At 53.5% G+C, this 20587-nt stretch overlaps 1 protein-coding gene across 1 annotated transcript in view; it reads left to right on the top strand.

Annotated features, from left to right (window-relative positions):
- LOC139230545 (voltage-dependent T-type calcium channel subunit alpha-1I-like) overlaps positions 1-20587 on the top strand; it is a 240618-nt gene that overhangs the window by 199343 nt on the left and 20688 nt on the right. Inside the window, exons 25-28 of the mRNA XM_070862381.1 lie at positions 5273-5382; positions 10885-11018; positions 15078-15148; positions 19392-19470. Of these exons, the coding sequence (XP_070718482.1) occupies positions 5273-5382; positions 10885-11018; positions 15078-15148; positions 19392-19470 (394 nt within the window). The remainder of the gene's footprint in view (positions 1-5272; positions 5383-10884; positions 11019-15077; positions 15149-19391; positions 19471-20587) is intronic.

The raw sequence follows: 20587 nt of genomic DNA on the forward strand, positions 1-20587 counted from the left end.
GAGAGAGAGAGACAGGGAGTGAGAGAGAGAGAGACAGGGAGTGAGAGAGAGAGAGAGAGAGAGACAGGGAGTGAGAGAGAGAGAGAGAGACAGGGAGTGAGAGAGAGAGAGACAGGGAGTGAGAGAGAGAGAGAGAGACAGGGAGTGAGAGAGAGACAGGGAGTGAGAGAGAGACAGGGAGTGAGAGAGAGACAGGGAGTGAGAGAGAGACAGGGAGTGAGAGAGAGACAGGGAGAGAGAGAGAGACAGGGAGTGAGAGAGAGACAGGGAGTGAGAGAGAGACAGGGAGTGAGAGAGAGACAGGGAGAGAGAGAGAGACAGGGAGTGAAAGACAGAGAGAGACAGGGAGTGAGAGAGAGATAGGAAGTGAGAGAGAGAGAGACAGGGAGTGAGAGAGAGACAGGGAGTGAGTGAGAGAGAGAGAGACAGGGAGTGAGAGAGAGAGAGAGAGGGAGTGAGAGAGAGACAGGGAGTGAGAGAGAGACAGGGAGTGAGAGAGAGACAGGGAGTGAGAGAGAGACAGGGAGTGAGAGAGAGAGAGAGAGACAGGGAGTGAGAGAGTGAGAGAGAGACAGGGAGTGAGAGAGAGAGAGAGAGAGAGCGAGAGACAGGGAGTGAGAGAGCGAGAGACAGGGAGTGAGAGAGAGAGAGAGAGACGGAGAGAGACAGAGTGAGAGAGTGAGAGAGAGACAAGAAGAGGGAGGGAGAGAGCGCGACAGGGGGTGAGAGAGAGTGACAGGGAGTGAGTGAGAGAGAGGGAGAAACAGGGAGTGAGAGAGAGGCAGGAAGAGGGCGAGAGAGAGAGCGACAGGGAGTGAGAGAGAGCGACAGAGAGAGAGAAAGAGAGAGACAGGGAGAGAGAGACAGGGAAAGAGAAAGAGAGAGACAGGGAGAGAGAAAGAGAGAGACAGGGAGAGAGACAGGGAGAGAGACAGGGAGAGAGAAAGAGAGAGACAGGGAGAGAGAAAGAGAGAGACAGGGAGAGAGAAAGAGAGAGACAGGGAGAGAGAAAGAGACAGACAGGGAGTGAGAGAGAGAGAGAGGGGGAGAGAGAGAGACGGACGGTGGAAGAGTGAGACAGGAAGAGAGGAAAACGGAGAGAGTGTGCGGGGGAAAGGAAGAGAGTCAGAGAAAGGGAGAGAGATAGGAGAGTTAGAGACAGAGAGAGAGTGATACAGGGAGAGACGGTGAGTGCGAAAGGGAGTGAGAGTGGGAGGGAAAGAGAGAGAAAGGGAGTGAGGGAGAAAGAGAGTGAGAGTGGGAGAGAGTGAGAGAGAAAGGGAGTGAGAGTGGTAGAGAGCGAGGGAGAAAGAGACTGAGAGTGGGAGAGAGTGTGAGAGAAAGGGAGTGAGAGTGGTAGAGAGCGAGGGAGAAAGAGAGTGAGAGTGTGAGAAAAAGGGATTGAGAGTGGTAGAGAGCGAGGGAGAAAGAGAGTGGGAGAGAGTGTGAGAGAAAGGGAGTGAGAGTGGTAGAGAGCGAGGGAGAAAGAGAGTGAGAGTGGGAGAGAGCGAGGGAGAGAATGAGAGTGGGAGAAAAATAGAGAGAAAGGGAATGAGACAGAGAGAGAGTGAGGGAGAAAGAGAGAGAGGAAGGGAGATAGAGGAATTCGGAGAGAGAGCGATAAAGATAGATTTGTTCCGAAAATGGAAATAAATAGTTTGTGAAAGTGTTGTGATGAATGTTTAAAACATGCAAAGGGACAACCTCTAGGGACACGGCGTGGTAAAGCTAATGAAATCACCGAGCTGTTCATGTAGTTAATTAAAGGGTCGTTCAGATTTAAGCTGAGTGTGAAAAGCTTTCGCTGTGTTTGCAGGTTAATTCCATATTTGTTCTGTTGAGCCGTGATGTTGTACTCTGGCAAATAATCACACAATCAATCAGTCACATTATGATATTTAATGGTGAAAAGTTAACTGCAGGAACCTGGAACATTATAATCATCTTTTTCAAATGTTACTACTTTTTGGCCATGATGGCACCGTGGATAAAGCAACACATATGTATGCTGTATACAGTATATAACATACCGTGTGTTACTGGGTATAACACTCCTGTATATATTATATAATAACACAGTGTGTGTTACTGGGTATAACACTCCTGTATACATTATATAATAACACTCCGTGTGTTACTGGGTATAACACTCCTGTATATATTATATAATAACACACTGTGTGTTACTGGGTATAACACTCCTGTATATATTATATAATAACACACTGTGCGTTACTGGGTATAACACTCCTGTATACATTATATAATAACACACCGTGTGTTACTGGGTATAACACTCCTGTATATATTGTATAATAACACACTGTGTGTTACTGGGTATAACACTCCTGTATACATTATATAATAACACAATGTGAGTTACTGGGTATAACACTCCTGTATATATTATATAATAACACACCATGTGTTACTGGGTATAACACTCCTGTATATATTATATAATAACACACTGTGTGTTACTGGGTATAACACTCCTGTATATATTATATAATAACACACCGTGTGTTGCTGGGTATAACACTCCTGTATATATTATATAATAACACACTGTGTTACTGGGTATAACACTCCTGTATATATTATATAATAACACACCGTGACTTACTGGATATAACACTCCTGTAAATATTATATAATAAAACACCGTGTGTTACTGGGTATAACACTCTGTATATATTATATAATAACACACTGTGTGTGACTGGGTATAACACTCCTGTAAATATTATATAATAAAACACCGTGTGTTACTGGGTATAACACTCTGTATATATTATATAATAACACACCGTGTGTTACTGAGTACAACACTCCTGTATATATTATATAATAACACACCGTGTGTTACTGGGTATAACACTCCTGTATATATTATATAATAACACACCCTGTGTTACTGGGTACAACACTCCTGTATATATTATATAATAACACACCGTGTGTTACTGGGTATAACACTCCTGCATATATTATATAATAACACACCGTGTGTTACTGGATATATTATATAATAACACACTGTGTGTTACTGGGTATAACACTCCTGTATATATTATATAACAACAAACTGTCTGTTACTGAGTGTAACTCTCCTGTATATATTATATAATAACACACTGTGTGTTACTGGGTATAACACTCCTGTATATATTATATAATAGCACAATGTGTGTTACTGAGTGTAACACTCCTGTAAATATTATATAATAACACACCGTGTGTTACTGGGTATAACACTCCTGTATATATTATATAATAACACACCGTGTGTTACTGGGTATAACACTCCTGTATATATTATATAATAACACACTGTGTGTTACTGGGTATAACACTCCTGTATATATTATATAGTAACACACTGTGTGTTACTGGGTATAACACTCCTGTATATATTGTATAATAACACACCGTGTGTTACTGGGTATAACACTCCTGTATATATTATATAATAGCACACTGTTATGGGATCTTGCTGTGCATGAATTGGCTGCCATGTTACCTGAATTACAGCAGTGACCACACTTCAGTAAGAGCTTCATTGGCTGTTACGCGCTTTTGGACGTCCTGAGGTTGTGAAAGGAGCTATAGAAATGCAAGTCCTTCATTTGTATTGCTACGTCACAGGATAAGAAATAATTGGGGGACATGGATTTGTGTGTTTCTGTAAATTGGGCCGTTCATGTGTAGTTTCCAATTCGGACAGACCACTCACCGGGACAGAGCTCACAGGGACGGCCCAGTGAGCTCTGTCCCGGTGAGCTCTGGCCCGTTGAGTACTGTGTCCCGGTGAGGGGCTGTCCTGGTGGGCGTGGTGTCCCAGTGAGCGGGCTGTCCCGGTGAGCGCTGTGTTCCAGTGAGCTCTGTCCCGGTGAGGGGCTGTCCCAATGAGCTCTGTCCCGGTGAGGGGCTGTCCCAGTGAGCTCTGTCCTGGTGAGGGGCTGTCCCAGTGAGCTCTGTCCCGGTGAGGGGCTGTCCCAGTGAGCTCTGTCCCGGTGAGGGGCTGTCCCAGTGAGCTCTGTCCCGGTGAGGGGCTGTCCCAGTGAGCTCTGTCCCGGTGAGCGGGCTGTCCCAGTGAGCTCTGTCCCGGTGAGGGGCTGTCCCAGTGAGCTCTGTCCCGGTGAGCTCTGTCCCGGTGTGAGCTCTGTCCCGGTGAGGGGCTGTCCCGGTGAAGGGCTGTCCCAGTGAGCTCTGTCCCGGTGTGAGCTCTGTCCCGATGAGCTCTGTCCCGGTGAGCGGGCTGTCCCAGTGAGCTCTGTCCCGGTGAGGGGCTGTCCCAGTGAGCTCTGTCCCAGTGAGGGGCTGTCCCAGTGAGCTCTGTCCCAGTGAGCTCTGTCCCGGTGAGCTCTGTCCCGGTGAGGGGCTGTCCCAGTGAGCTCTGTCCCGGTGTGAGCTCTGTCCCGGTGTGAGCTCTGTCCCGGTGAGCTCTGTCCTGGTGAGCGGGCTGTCCCAGTGAGCTCTGCCCGGTGAGGGGCTGTCCCAGTGAGCTCTGTCCCGGTGAGGGGCTGTCCCAGTGAGCTCTGTCCCGGTGTGAGCTCTGTCCCGATGAGCTCTGTCCCGGTGAGCGGGCTGTCCCAGTGAGCTCTGTCCCGGTGAGGGGCTGTCCCAGTGAGCTCTGTCCCGGTGAGCGCTCTGTCCCGGTGAGCTCTGTCCCGGTGAGCGGGCTGTCCCAGTGAGCTCTGTCCCGGTGAGCGGGCTGTCCCAGTGAGCTCTGTCCCGGTGAGGGGCTGTCCCAGTGAGCTCTGTCCCGGTGAGCTCTGTCCCAGTGAGCTCTGTCCCGATGAGCGCTCTGTCCCGGTGTGAGCTCTGTCCCAGTGAGCGCGGTGTCCTGGTGAACACTCTGTCCCGGTGAGCGCTCTGTCCCGGTGAGCTCTGTCCCGGTGAGCGGGCTGTCCCAGTGAGCTCTGTCCCGGTGAGGGGCTGTCCCGGTGAGCGCTCTGTCCCGGTGAGCGCTCTGTCCCGGTGAGCGCTCTGTCCCAGTGAGCTCTGTCCCGGTGAGCGGGCTGTCCCAGTGAGCTCTGTCCCGGTGAGGGGCTGTCCCAGTGAGCTCTGTCCCGGTGAGCTCTGTCCCAGTGAGCTCTGTCCCGATGAGCGCTCTGTCCCGGTGTGAGCTCTGTCCCGGTGAGCGCGGTGTCCTGGTGAACACTCTGTCCCGGTAAACGCTCTGTCCCGGTGAGCGGTGTCCCGGTGAGCGAGCTCCCTCTGTTCCGTTGCTTTATTTGCCGATGATGATCTTTATGTTCCCCCACAGTCCCTGTTGATTTCCCTGAAGTACTGTAACTATATGTTCACAACCGTCTTCGTCCTGGAAGCAATTCTCAAACTGGTAGCGTTTGGCCTGCGGAGGTTCTTCAAGGACAGGTAAGGAAAGGCAGTGAGTTATTGTTGATAACTGATAGAGTGGCGCAAACTATTCAACTGCGATCGGCATCGCTGCTCCCGACCCTGCCCCCAGCCATGCGCACATATGACCCAGCAGCGGGGGAGCGGGAAACCGATCGGGAGAGCGTGCCCTGGCTGGGATTTGTCCCGCCCCACCCCTAACTATATTGCCTTCCCTTCTGCTCCTCGCTCAGATCCAGATATCCAGTGTTGGGGGTCCATTCCTGGGGGGCCTGGCGGTTGGTACTGCTCAGTAGCACCCCCCCTCCCCAGCCATTAATGCGTGTGTGAACTCCTCCCATTTCGTTGGTCAACTGCCGTCGGATTTAGTGCTTCCTGTGATTGTTCCCTCCAGCAACGAGGTGGGAGTGTGGGAGGACCCCCTCGGCCCAAATCCTCAGCCCGAGTGCAAAAGCACGGAGTTGAGTTGAGTGGTTCCAGTGCGGAGCTCCGAGTGGCGAGAAGGTCCATCTGGAACATAAAAATTAGATCTCTGCGCTCCTCTAATTCTGCCCTCTTGATTGCAATCACTCCACCATCGGTGGCCGTGCCTTCTGTTACCTGGGCCCCAAGCTCTGGAACTGCCTCCCTAAACCTCTCCGCCTCTCTACCTCCTTTAAGACACTCCTTAAAACCGACCTCTGTGACCAAGCTACTGGTCACCTGTCTCCCAGGGGATTTGGACAAGATCCTACAAATCCCCCGGGAGGACAGACGCACCAACGTTAGCGTCCTCGACCAGGCCAACATCCCCAGCATCGAAGCACTGACCACACTCGACCAGCTCCGCTGGGCAGGGCCACATTGTTTGCATGCCCCAGACACGAGACTCCCAAAGCAAGCGCTCTACTCGGAACTCCTTCACAGCAAACAAGCCAAAGCTGGGCAGAGGAAACGTTACAAGGGACACCCTCAAAGCCTCCCTGATAAAGTGCAGCATCCCCACCGACACCTGGGAGTCCCTGGCCAAAGATCAGTCCGCCCTAAGTGGAGGAAGTGCATCCGGGAGGGCGCTGAGCACCTCGAGTCTCGTCGCCGAGAGCGTGCAGAAACCAAGCGCAGGCAGCGGAAGGAGCGTGCGGCAAACCAGTCCCACCCTCCCCTTCCCTCAACCACCGTCTGTCCCACCTGTGACAGGGACTGTAATTCCCGTATTGGACTGTACAGCCACCTCAGGACTCATGTTAAGAGTGGAAGCAAGTCTTCCTCGATTCCGAGGGACTGCCTATGATGATGATGGTGATGGTCACCTGCCCTGATATCTCCTTTTGCGGCTCGGTATCAATTTTTTTGCCTTACAACGCCGCTGTGAAGCGCCTTGGGACATTTCACTACGTTAAAGGCGCTATATAAATACAAGCTGTTGTTGCTTAGCGCTTCGAATGACGAATGTAAAAGGAGGCCAGGGCCCTCAAAAAAAAAACCCCAGCCGGTTCTGCCTCGTCAGTCACCCAAATGAGGGAGACCAAACCCAGGAAATTCTGAACTGGTGGCGTTGAGGAACATTCCGGCAGTTGCTTGTCCGAGGCGATGAAGGGTTAATGTCCGAGGAGGGGAAACATCTATAGCACTGCCGGTTTTAACCTAGCAAATTAAATGGTTTAAAAGACAAAAATGAATTTTGGTCTGGCCGTGAAATGACGGAGGAGGGAGACACAGGACGAGGCAGAGTGAGTCTTCTCTCGCTCTCTCAAGGACCTCGTTCAGCCGTGACAAATGGGCTTTTAAATCCTGGCTGATCATTAATCTCCGCAGCTCTTTGAACCCGCAAGCAAATGTATTTCTCAATTGGAAAGGCTGAGATTCGGGCTTTGCGACTCCAGTCACACGGCACGGCCCGGCCCGGCCTGCTGCTTTAACCAGGGCGCCAACGTACCGCTTTAAACCGCGGCGCAGCACGGGCAATGTACGTTTTACCGCCTCTGTGAGTCGTCCGTTCACAGTCTGTGTACCGTTCCCCAACTCCGCACCTCCCCCTCCCCCACCCCCAACTCTGCCCCTCCCCCATCCCCAACTCTGCCCCTCCCCCACCCCCAACTCTGCCCCTCTCCCTCTCCCCATCCCCAACTCTGCCCCTCCCCCGATCCCCAACTCTGTCCCTCCCCCTCCCCCACCCCCAACTCTGCCCCTCCCCCACCCCACCCCCAATTCTGCCCCCCTCCCCATCCCCAACTCTGCCCCCCTCCCCCACCCCCAACTCTGCCCCTCCCCCACCCCAACTCTGCCCCTCTCCCATCCCCAACTCTGTCCAACCCCCTCCCCCATCCCCAACTCTGCCCCTCTCCCCATCCCCAACTCTGCCCCTCCCCCATCCCCAATGCTGCCCCTCCCCCCATCCCCAACTCTGCCCCTCCCCCACCCCCAACTCTGCCCCTCTCCCATCCCCAACTCTGTCCATCCCCCTCCCCTCTCCCCATCCCCAACTCTGCCCCTCTCCCCATCCCCAACTCTGCCCCTCCCCCTCCCCAACTCTGCCCCTCTCCCCATCCCCAACTCTGCCCCTCCCCCTCCCCCAACTCTGTCCCTCCCCTCCCCCATCCCCAACTCTGCCCCTCTCCCCATCCCCAACTCTGCCCCTCCCCCACCATCAACTCTGTCCCTCCCCCATCCCCAACTCTGCCCCTCCCCCCATCCCCATCTCTGTCCCTCCCCCTCCCCCATCCCCAACTCTCCCCCTCCCCCATCCCCAACTCTCCCCCTCCCCCATCCCCAACTCCCCCCCTCCCCCCATCCCCAACTCTGCCCCTCCCCCTCCCCCACCCCCAACCCTGCCCCTCTCCCCAACTCTGCCCCTCTCCCCATCCCCAACTCTGCCCCTCCCCCTACCCCCATCCCCAGCTCTCCCCAACCCCAACTCCCCCCTCCCCCCATCCCCAACTCTGCCTCTCCCCCTCCCCCCATCCCCAACTCTGCCCCTCCCACTCCCCCACCCCCAACTCTGCACCTCTCCCCACCCCCAACTCTGCCCCTCCCCCTCCCCCAACCCCAACTCTGCCCCTCCCCCCATCCCCAACTCTCCCCCTCCCCCCATCCCCAACTCTGCCCCTCCCCCACCCCCACCCCCAACTCTGTCCCTCCCCCTCCCCATCCCCAACTCTGCTCCCCCCATCTACAACTCTCCCCCTCCCCATCCCCAAGTCTCCCCAACCCCAACTCTCCCCATCCCCAACTCTCCCCCCCCCCCATCCTCAACTCTGCCCCTCTCCCTTCCCATCCCAACTCTGCCCCTCCCCCTCCCCATCCTCAACTCTGCCCCTCCCCCTCCCCATCTCCAACTCTACCCCTCCCCCTCCCCCATCCCTAACTCTCCCCCTCCCCCATCCCCAACTCTGCCCCTCCCCCATCCCTAACTCTCCCACTCCCCCATCCCCAACTCCCTCCCTCCCCAACTCTGCCCCTCCCCACCCCCAACTCTCCCACTCCCCCCTTCCCATAATCCCCAACTCTGTGCCCCCAATCCCCAAATCTGCCCCTCTCCCCATCCCCAACTCTGCCCCTCCCCCTCCCCATCCCCAATTCTGCCTCTCCCCCCATCCCCAACTCTGTCCCTCCCCCTCCCCCATCCCCAACTCTCCCCCTCCCCCTATCCCCAATTCGCCCCCTCCCCCACAATTCACACCCATTGACGTCTCCCCCTCCCCCCCTCCCCTCCCCGACCCCCCGGTTTACACCCCCCGGTAAATTGGGGTGGTAAATTCAGGGGGTAAATTCGGGTGAGTAAATTATGGGGTATAAATTGGGGTGTGATAAATCACGGGGTGTAAATCGACGGGGGGGGGCAGAGAATTGGAGCGGTGTGAATTGGGGGGTTGCGGGGGGGATAAATCGGGCCACAATCCGAAAGTGTCAGTAAAATGACCCGCTTAAAATGCTGCTGCCCCGAAACCAGGAGCCACCTCTCCCCAGTATTCACAACACATACAGATCAGGGAAGACATTTCACCCACTGCGCTCAACATAGACAGATTCTTTGGTCTCCATCTCTCAGATCTGTCCAGGAGCCCCGCCTCCAGTCCATTTCCCAGTGATCGCTCCGTGTGCTGCTCACTCAGTGATGGAACGGGAAGCAGGTTGTGGTGGCCCCCGCGGCCGAATAGCACGCTGTGCCGCAGTCACTTCCTGGTCTTGCACGCGAGGGGTGGCCACGTGCGTGGGACGCGGAGGATGGCGGGGCAGGGGGAGCCAGGGTCTTTGGGAGAGAGAGAGTGAGAGAGAGAGGAGGGTGGAAATTGGGAAAGAGAATTTGGAGGATGCACGTGTTGTGGGATTACTGAGAAAACCCGTGCAGTTAACAGTTCATGTGCCATCACCAGTGAGTGCGTCACACCTGCTAACGCCGCATGTGTGGTCAGTAATCACGCACACAGACTGTGATTTCAGAATGTTTCCGCACTGTGCAATAAGATCTGCAGAAACAATCAATTTTTTACACATCGCATATCAATTCAGAAATTATGCTCCACCAGCCTTCACTTCTTATAACCTCGGGATATAATCACCGTTTTCCTGTTTATTCTTCTTCTCGATCTATGAGTTATTTTTATCCTCACGACAGAAGTGTTTTGCTAAATTGGTGAGCAGGCACAGCATTGAGACGCAGCCAAGTTCTGTCTCGAGAGTCAGCCAAGAATCAATCAAACCAAAAGGCAGCCTCCAGCCAAAAGCTAAAATCGTAACGTTAGATTATGCTGCAGTGACTGTCACAGTAGGACCCGTGCTATACCTGCCCTGGGAGTGTTTGATGGGATAGTGTAGAGGGAGCTTTACTCTGTATCTAACCCCCTGTACCTGCCCTGGGAGTGTTTGATGGGACAGTGTAGAGGGAGCTTTACTCTGTATCTAACCCGTGCTGTACCTGCCCTGGGAGTGTTTGATGGGACAGTGTAGAGGGAGCTTTACTCTGTATCTAACCCCCTGTACCTGCCCTGGGAGTGTTTGATGGGACAGTGCAGAGGGAGCTTTACTCTGTATCTAACCCCGTGCTGTACCTGCCCTGGCATGTTTGATGGGGCAGTGTAGAGGGAGCTTTACTCTGTATCTAACCCCGTGCTGTACCTGCCCTGGGAGTGTTTGATGGGACAGTGTAGAGGGAGCTTTACTCTGTATCTAACCCCGTGCTGTACCTGCCCTGAGAGTGTTTGATGGGGACAGTGTAGAGAGAGCTTTACTCTGTATCTAACCCCCTGTACCTGCCCTGGGAGTGTTTGATGGGACAGTGTAGAGGGAGCTTTACTCTGTATCTAACCCCCTGTACCTGCCCTGGGAGTGTTTGATGGGACAGTGTAGTTTAGTTGTGGTCGGGAAAGGTGATATATAAATGCTAATCTTTCTCTTTTTAATCTGTGGAAAAGGGACAAGCATGTTGGGCCTAATGCCTTTCCTAGTTGTTGGGTAACCTGCTCTCTACCCCAATGGTACTCCTGTATAAATGAAATTAATACTAGGCCTCGTCTTATTGGAACCTTTGCTCTGCACACACAGGTGGAACCAGCTCGATCTGGCCATTGTGCTTCTGTCTGTGATGGGGATAACACTGGAGGAGATTGAGATAAGCGCAGCCCTCCCCATTAACCCCACTATTATCCGGATCATGAGGGTCCTCCGGATTGCCAGAGGTAAGCCGCTGACTCTCCTGGTTGAATCGCTGGCAACCTGCTGTAAACGTACGTCTGGGAACAGCAAACAAGTGGCAATACACTCGCTGTCACAGGCGATGTCTTCGGTCCCGGCCACAAACTCCGTTCCCCAGCCACTGACTCCATCCCTCTCCCCAACTTCTGTCTGAGGCTGAACCAGACTGTTCGCAACCCTGGTGGCACATTTGACCCTGAAATGAGCTTCCGGCCACATAACTGCAGCGTAACTAAAACTGCCTATTTCCACCTCCGTAACATCGCCCGTCTCCACCCCTGCCTCAGCTCATCCGCTGCTGAAGCCCTCATCCGTGCCTTTGTTACCTCTAGACCTGATTAGTCCCGCTCACCCATCACCCCCTGTGCTCGCTGTCCCATGTCCTAACTCGCACCAAGTCCCGCTCACCCATCACCCTCTGTGCTCGCTGCCCCGTGTCCTAACTCGCACCGAGTCCCGCTCACCCATCACCCCCTGTGCTCGCTGCCCCGTGTCCTAACTCGCACCAAGTCCCGCTCACCCATCACCCCCTGTGCTCACTGCCCCGTGTCCTAACTCACACCCAGTCCCGCTCACCCATCAGCCCCTGTGCTCGCTGTCCCGTGTCCTAACTCGCACCAAGTCCCGCTCACCCATCACCCCCTGTGCTCGCTGTCCCGTGTCCTAACTCGCACCAAGTCCCGCTCACCCATCACCCCCTGTGCTCGCTGCCCCGTGTCCTAACTCGCACCAAGTCCCGCTCACCCATCACCCCCTGTGCTCGCTGCCCCGTGTCCTAACTCGCACCAAGTCCCGCTCACCCATCACCCCCTGTGCTCGCTGCCCCGTGTCCTAACTCGCACCAAGTCCCGCTCACCCATCACTCCCTGTGCTCGCGAACCGACATTGGCTCCTGGTTAAGCAACGCCTCGATTTCAAGATTCTCATCCTTGCTTACAAATCCCTCCATGGCCCTCGGCCCTCCCTATCTCTGTAATCTCCTCCAGCCCCACAACCCCCCCGAGATGTCTGCGCTCCTCTAATTCTGCCCTTCTGACCATCCCTGATTATAATCGCCCCACCATCGGTGGCCGTGCCTTCTGTTGCCTGGGCCCCAAGCTCTGGAACTCCCTCCCTAAACCTCTCTCTCCTCTCTCTCCTCCTTTGAGGTGCTCCTTAAAACCTACCTCTTTGACCGAGCTTTTGGTCACCTGTCCTAACTTCTCCTCATGTGGCTCAGGTGTCCTTGTCTTGTAACACTGGTGTGAAACACTTTGGGATGTTTCACTACGTTAAAGGCGTTATATGATGAATGTTGTTATTGTTGATGCCGTGAATGGCGATGGTACGGACCTTCATGGTGTGGGACACTCGTTTTGAAACTGTATTGAGGAAACTTCAGCCAAAGCCCCGGCCTGTTTCACCGCCCAGGTTCCACGCTGTCCGAGAGGCGATGAGGTGAGCAAGTAGTCTGTGGTTAGGTGGCACTAGTTTTGGGTTATTGAAGTATGTAGGGGAAGGGGTAAGACTGAGGGAGGTAAGGAGCTCCATAGTTTGGAGGTGCCGGGAAGGAGTGATTGTGAGCAGTCAATTAGACCACCCCTCACCAGAATCATAGACTGATAAACCACCGGAGGCCATTCAGCCCCAAAGTATCTGTGCTGGCTTTTTGAAAAAGCTGTGTAATCAGTCCCACTCCCTCATCCCCAGGCACATAAAACTCCTGGCTGTAACTCCCTCGATACCCAGTACCACAGTGGCGCATGTCATCACCTGCACTTCTCCATAGCCCCCTCCCCCCTACGATCCGGCGTCCAAAACTGAAGGGGCAACACCAGGCGCGATCTGCCCAGTGCTCGGTCTGATGCCGAGACCATTGTATTCCTTCCCTTCGCATTCTCTGGTGACGGAGAGCAGAATTCCATGAGCCTCTTCTCCATCCCTTTCTGCCTCAGTGAGCTAGCTTTCCAAAGCGTGAGTATTCCACATCCGAGCTCCCGACACACAGCACATCGGGTGACTGCACAGCTCCGAGCTCCGGATTTCCTGACGACTCGTTTTAATGGCTGGGAAGTTACAGGTCACAAGCTGTGCAGTTTCCCCATGGGCAATTTCTTGGTGGAAAAGATGGTTTACTCTTTAATGACCATAAGCTCCATCTACCATCACTCTCGCCCACTCGCTCCACCTGCCCTCGGTTCTTTGCAATTCTGTTCCTCACAATCCACCACAACGCCGAGCTTAGTATTATGCTGGGCACATCTGCAGTACCGAGCTGAGTGTCAGCCGTGGCTCAGTGGGCAGCACTCTCGCCTCTGAGTCAGAAGGTCGTGGGTTCAAGTCCCACTCCAGGGAGTTGAACACATCAATCCAGGCCGACACTCCCAGTGCAGTACTGAGGGAGCGCCGCACTGTCGGAGGGGCAGTACTGAGGGAGCGCCGCACTGTCGGATGGGCAGTACTGAGGGAGTGCCGCACTGTCGGAGGGGCAGTACTGAGGGAGCGCCGCATTGTCGGAGGGGCTGTACTGAGGGAGCGCCGCACTGTCGGAGGGGCAGCACTGAGGGAGCGCCGCATTGTCGGAGGGGCTGTACTGAGGGAGTGCTGCACTGTCGGAGGGGCAGTACTGAGGGAGCGCCGCATTGTCGGAGGGGCTGTACTGAGGGAGCGCCGCACTGTCGAAGGGGCAGTACTGAGGGAGCGCCGCACTGTCGGAGGGGCAGTACTGAGGGAGCGCCGCATTGTCGGAGGGGCTGTACTGAGGGAGCGCCGCACTGTCGGAGGGGCAGCACTGAGGGAGCGCCGCATTGTCGGAGGGGCTGTACTGAGGGAGTGCTGCACTGTCGGAGGGGCAGTACTGAGGGAGCGCCGCATTGTCGGAGGGGCTGTACTGAGGGAGCGCCGCACTGTCGAAGGGGCAGTACTGAGGGAGTGCCGCACTGTCGGAGGGGCAGTACTGAGGGAGTGTCGGAGGGGCAGTACTGAGGGAGTGCTGCACTGTTGGAGGTGCCGTCTTTCAGATGAGACATTAAACTGAGTCTACCCTCTTAGGTGGATGTAAAAGATCCCATGGTGCTTTTTTGAAGAAGAGCAGGGGAGTTATCCCCGGTGTCCTGGGGCCTCAATCAACATCACTAAAACAGATTATTTGGGTCATTATCACATTGCTGTGTGTGGGAGCTTGCTGTGCGCAAATTGGCTGCCGCGTTTCCCACATTACAACAAATACTTCATTGGCTGTAAAGCACTTTAGGACATCCGGTGGTTGTGAAAGGCGCTATAGAAATGCAATCTTCCTTTGTTTTCTTTTATTGAGTTAATAAACAGGGCTAGATAACACGGATTCAGAAAAGGCAGAGATTGGCGATTACATCAAGTTCACAGCCCAGAAACAGGCCACTGGGCCCCACTGCTCCGTGCCGGGGTTTATGCCCCACCGCTCCGTGCCGGGGTTTATGCCCCACCGCTCCGTGCCGGGGTTTATGCCCCACCGCTCCGTGCCGGGGTTTATGCCCCACCGCTCCGTGCCGGGGTTTATGCCCCACCGCTCCGTGCCGGGGTTTATGCCCCACCGCTCCGTGCCGGGGTTTATGCCCCACACCAGCCCCCTCCCACCCCTCTCCATCTCACCCCATCACCATATCCTTCTATCCCTTTCTCCCTCGTGTGTTTATCCAGCCTCCCCTTAAATACGTCGATACTATTCACCTCAATTATTCATGCAGTAGCGAGTTCCACATTCTCTAGATTCTCCAGTTCGGGGAACTGAACGCTGGTCTCCGGCGTGATGGCTGGGGATTTTCACCGCTGTACTAACGGGGAACTGGCTGCCAGATGGCAGAAGGTGTAACCAGCCACAGTAAACGTTCCTCCTTATTGTCCTGGCGTGCCTGAGCTGCTAACCATCTTCCCTCTGGTATAATATCTCTGTAATTGCACAGAATTTACAGCCCGGAAACAGGCCATTCGGCCCAACTTGTCCATGCACAGTGAGTTCACGCCCCACTCGAGCCTCCTCCCGCCCCTACTCCGTCTCACCCTGTCTTTCGTTTTGATTTTCTCAGTGCTGAAGTTGCTGAAGATGGCCACCGGAATGAGAGCTCTGCTGGACACCGTAGTACAGGCTCTGCCTCAGGTAAACACACAGGCCTCGGGCGGGGGGCCTAGATAAATAAATATATATACCATGAAAAGATGTGAAAAGTGTGTCTCAAACTTGACGGGTTGCACGAGGGATTGTTCTATCGGGGAGGGCTGACACTCGGTTAGCGGTGACAACCTGAGCCTCATAGGCCGGAGGCTCCCCGGGTTGGTGCCTACTCAGTTCCGGGTTCGCTGCGGGCAGCAGGCCATGCTCCCACTGTGGTTACGTTACTAGGCCTGGTCCAGGGACCCGAGTTCAAATCCCGCCATGGCAGCTGGGGAATTTAAATTCATTGAATTAAATAAATCTGGGATACAAGGCCAGTGACCGTGGGCTCAATTTTCCCCAAAGCATTTTTTTGGCGCACGTGGAAGAGTTACGCCCGACTTTTGGGGGCCTAAAAAAATATTCTAAGTTTTCCCCGCTGGATCTCTTAATTTTGGCTCGGCCTAACCCGAACTTTAGTTTTGGGGGTGGAGCTCTGATCGGCACCAAAAAGATCGAGCCGCCACGGTAACCAGGGACACAATGCGAGCTGAGGCTGCAAAGTGAAGCATACAGCCAGCTCCCAACACATGATAAGAATTCTGTCTTGCGTGTGAGTGATCCGGGAACTGAGAATGGGACTGGAGAGCCTTCGGGCAGGGTTGGAGGTAAGTTGCTGCTGTGTATTTTTCGATTCTTTCCCTGTGTCCGGGCATTCTGATACCGCCGATTTCCTGAACTCCCCAGAAGGTTTTTCTGGAAAGGCCACATACACTGGCCTAAGTGCAACTGGAGTAACTCTCAGCTGGCCAAACTTCCCTAAATGGCCAGAATTGGCATAGGTGGCGAGAAAAAAATTGGCCCTAAAAAAAAAAATCGTAACTAACTGAGTTTTTTCAACTTAGGCCAAAAAGAGCAGCCTGCTCCAAAAGAAACGGTGCAAATCACCGGGGGAAATTGAGCCCCATGAAACTACGGGATTGTCGTTAAAAACGACATTACATTTACTTTCGGGAACTCGCTCCCTCACAGCACTGTGGGAGCACCTTCACCACACGGACTGTGCAGAGAGTTGGACAGAGAGGGAGAGGCATATTGACAGAAAAATCGCACATACAGAAAGACAGTCAGATAGACAAACAAGCAGCAACTGAGCTATGCTTTTTGGAAATAGGAGGTGTGTGGGGGGCCTGACCCATCCACCTCCATGGCACGAACCTGGTATTGCAGTACTTCCAGGAACGGTGCAGTGGCTCTAGGCCTTTTGGCTAAGAGCATTGGCGCAGAGTGATCCTTGAATGGGCCCAAGGTGACCTCTGGCGTTTGTGATCTGACAAAGAATTGGAAAGATTGGCTATGAAAATTTTTTTTAAAAACTGAGAAAAGCAGACATATAGAGAGACAAAGATGTAAATAAGAACATAAGAAAATAAGAACTAGGAGCAGGAGTCGGCCATTCAGCCCCTCGAGCCTGCTCCGCCATTCAGTGAGATCACGGCTGATCTTCGACCTCAACTCCACTTTCCCGTCCGATCCCCATATCCCTCGATTCCCTTAATATCCAAAAATCTATTGATCTCCATCTTGAATATTATTATGTATTGATGCTCGGGGTCACCAGACACCAGAGGGCGCTACTGTCAGAGGCCATCGGGCTGTATCCGCACGCGCATGGTCACTGGTATATAAGGCGGGTACCATGTCACGTGGGTACTCTGGACGCGAATAAAGTTGGATCAGGTTTACACCTGAGGCCATTTACAGTAACAAGACTCTTGAGTCATGACAAATATACTCAAGGACTGAGCCTCCACAGCCCTCTGGGGCAGAGAATTCCAAAGATTCACCACCCTCTGAGTGAAGAAATTTCTCCTCATCTCAGTCCTAAATGGCCGACCCCTTATCCTGAGACTGTGACCCCTGGTTCTAGACTCCCCAGCCCGGGGGAAACACCCTCCCTGCATTTACCCTGTCGAGCCCTGTGAGAATGTTGTATGTTTCAATGAGATCACCTCTCATTCTTCTAAACTCTAGAGAATATCGGCCCAGTCTGCTCAATCTCTCCTCATAGGACAATCCCCCCATCCCAGGAATCAGTCTGGTGAACCTTCGTTGCACTCCCTCAATGACAAGTATATCCTTCCTTAGGTAAGGAAACCAGAACAATGCACAATACTCCAGGTGTGGTCTCACCAGGGCCCTGTATAATTGCAGTAAGACATCTTTACTCTTATACTCAAATCCTCCTGTAATAAAGGCCAACATACCATTTGCTTTAATCACTTGCTGTACCTGCAGGTTAACTTTCAGTGATTGGTGTACAAGGTCACCCAGGTCCCTCTGAACACCAACATTTCCCAATCTCTCACCGTGTAAAAAATACCCTGCTTTTCTATTTTTCCTCCCAAAGTGGATAACTTCTCATTTCTCCACATTATATTCCATTTACCATGTTCTTGCCCACTCACTCAGCCTGTCTATATCCTCTTTGTTATGTGATGTCCAGGTACATTAAATGTATAAATACAATGGTGCACCACAGAGGGCGCTGTGGTGGGAGACCTGAAAGTACCTGCGAGACAGAGTATAAAAGGCTGCCCACCACACCTGAGAGGCACTCTGGAGTTACACAATAAAAGACCAAGGTCACAGCAGTTACTACAACACCAGTCTGCGTGGAGTCAGTGATTTGAGTGCTGCATGCACTACACCCTTGAAGCTTGTTTGCATCTTCCTCACGACTCACATTCCCACCGAGCTGTGTATCATCAGCAAACTTGGAGATATTACATTCAGTCCCCTCATCCAAATCACTGATATAGGTTGTGATAGACAGACAGCGAAGTGTACGACATGTGGAGAAAGCTAGATATGCAGAGAGACGTGTATATATAGAGGTAGAAGGATATAGTGAGGTTTTAACTGTAAGAAATAAAAGTTTTATTAAAGGGAGATTTATGTTCCTGTTGCCACAACTCTGAAAGCGAGACCGAGCCTGTTTCTTCCTATTGGTTGACAGGCCCCTGCTCCCAACCCCAATGGCCAGACACAGAGAGAACCGACTGCCTGACCTAATGCCTGCTTGTCTCTGTTATTGTAGTCTTTTGCCCTTTGATATATCACAGAATCACAGAAATTTACAGCACCGAAGGAGGCCATTCGGCCCATCGTGTCCGCGCCAGCCGACAAAGGGCTAATCCCACTTTCCCGCTCTCGGTCCGTAGCCCTGTCGGTTACGGCACTTCAAGTACACATCCAAATACTTTTTAAATGTGGTGAGGGTTTCTGCCTCTACCACCCTTTCAGGCAGTGAGTTCCAGACCCCCACCACCCTCTGGGTGAAGACATTTCCCCTCAAATCCCCTCTAAACCTCCCCCCAATTACTTTCAATCTATGCCCCCTGGTTGATGACCCCCTGCTAAGGGAAACAGGTCCTTCCTATCTACTCTATCCAGGCCCCTCATCATTTTATACACCTCAATAAGGTCTTCCCTCAGCCTCCTCTGTTCCAAAGAAAACAACTCCAGCCTATCCAATCTTTCCTCATCGCTAAAATTCTCCAGGCCAGGCAACATCCTCGTAAATCCCCTCTGTACCCTCGAGTCAATCACATCTTTCCTGTAATGTGGTGACCAGAACTGCACGCAGTACTCTAGCTGTGGCCTAACCAGTGTTGTATACAGTTACATAGAAACATAGAAAATAGGTGCAGGAGTAGGCCATTCGGCTCTTCGAGTCTGCACCGCCATTCAATAAGATCATGGCAGATCATGCAACTTCAGTACCCCATTCCTGCTTTCTCTCCATACCCCCTGATCCCCTTAGCCATAAGGGCCACATCTAACTCCCTCTTGAATATGTCCAACGAACTGGACTCCACAACTTTCTGTGGTAGAGAATTCCACAGGTTCACCACTCTCTGGGTGAAGAAGTTTCTCCTCATCTCGGTCCTAAATGGCTTACCCCTTATCCTTAGACTGTGACCCCTGGTTCTGGACTTCCCCAACATCGGGAACATTCTTCCCACATCTAACCTGTCCCGTCCCGTCAGAATTTTATATGTTTCTATGAGATTCAGAGATGTGGAGTCCAGTTCAAGCATAACCTCCCTGCTCTTATATTCTTTGAAGCTCTTTTGAAGCCTTTACAACCAGTCGTGTTTGACGAACGATCAACAATAAATGACCACCGCTGCTCAGCTCATTCGGAAAGCAGCAAGAATTAATCTTCTTCATGTTCCTCTTCCAGGTGGGAAACCTTGGCCTACTCTTCATGCTCCTTTTCTTCATCTACGCGGCACTGGGAGTCGAGCTGTTTGGTAAATTGGGTAGGTTACTGTCTGGCGCATGGAATCGGTGGGTGCTATGGTAACGCTCCGGCAATCCAGAGGGTGTGAGGTCATCATCCCATCATTGGCATGTTGTCAAACGAAGTTCAATCCGTGCCCCGGCACCGGTTAAAGCAACCACGAATTGTCGTCCCACCCTACTGGTTAACTGTTGTCCTTCAGGGGAATCTGCTGCCCACCGATCTGGTCTGACCTACATAGGCCTCTAGTCACACCCGACATGGTTAACTCTGAGTGCTGCAGTACAGCCGTGGTTCAGTGGGTGGCGCTCTCGTCTCTGAGTCAGAAGGTTGTGGGTTCAGGTCCCACTCCAGGGACTTGAGCACAAAATCCAGGCTGACACTCCCAGTGCAGTACTGAGGGAGCGCCGCACTGTTGGAGGGGCAGTACTGAGGGAGCGCCGCACTGTCGGAGGGGCAGTACTGAGGGAGCGCCACACTGTCGGAGGGGCAGTACTGAGGGAGCGCCGCACTGTCGGAGGGGCAGTACTGAGGGAGCGCCGCACTGTCGGAGGGGCAGTACTGAGGGAGAGCCGCACTGTCGGAGGGGCAGTACTGAGGAAGCGCCGCACTGTCGGAGGGGCAGTACTGAGGGAGAGCCGCACTGTCGGAGGGGCAGTGTTGAGGGAGCGCCGCACTGTCGGAGGGGCAGTACTGAGGGAGCGCCGCACTGTCAGAGGGGCAGTACTGAGGGAGAGCCGCACTATCGGAGGGATAGTACTGAGAGAGTGCCACACTGTCGGAGGGGCAGTACTGAGGGAGTGCCGCACTGTCGGAGGGGCAGTGCTGAGGGAGTGCCACACTGTCGGAGGGGCAGTACTGAGGGAGAGCCGCACTGTCGGAGGGGCAGTACTGAGGGAGCGCCGCACTGTCGGAGGGGCAGTGCTGAGGGAGTGCCGCACTGTCAGAGGGGCAGTGCTGAGGGAGAGCCGCACTGTCGGAGGGGCAGTGCTGAGGGAGCGCCGCACTGTCGGAGGGGCAGTACTGAGGGAGCGCCGCACTGTCGGAGGGGCAGTACTGAGGGAGCGCCGCACTGTCGGAGGGGCAGTACTGAGGGAGCGCCGCACTGTCGGAGGGGCAGTACTGAAGGAGCGCCG

Source organism: Pristiophorus japonicus, chromosome 19 (genome assembly GCF_044704955.1).
Source record: "Pristiophorus japonicus isolate sPriJap1 chromosome 19, sPriJap1.hap1, whole genome shotgun sequence".
Classification (NCBI taxonomy): Eukaryota; Metazoa; Chordata; class Chondrichthyes; family Pristiophoridae; genus Pristiophorus; species Pristiophorus japonicus.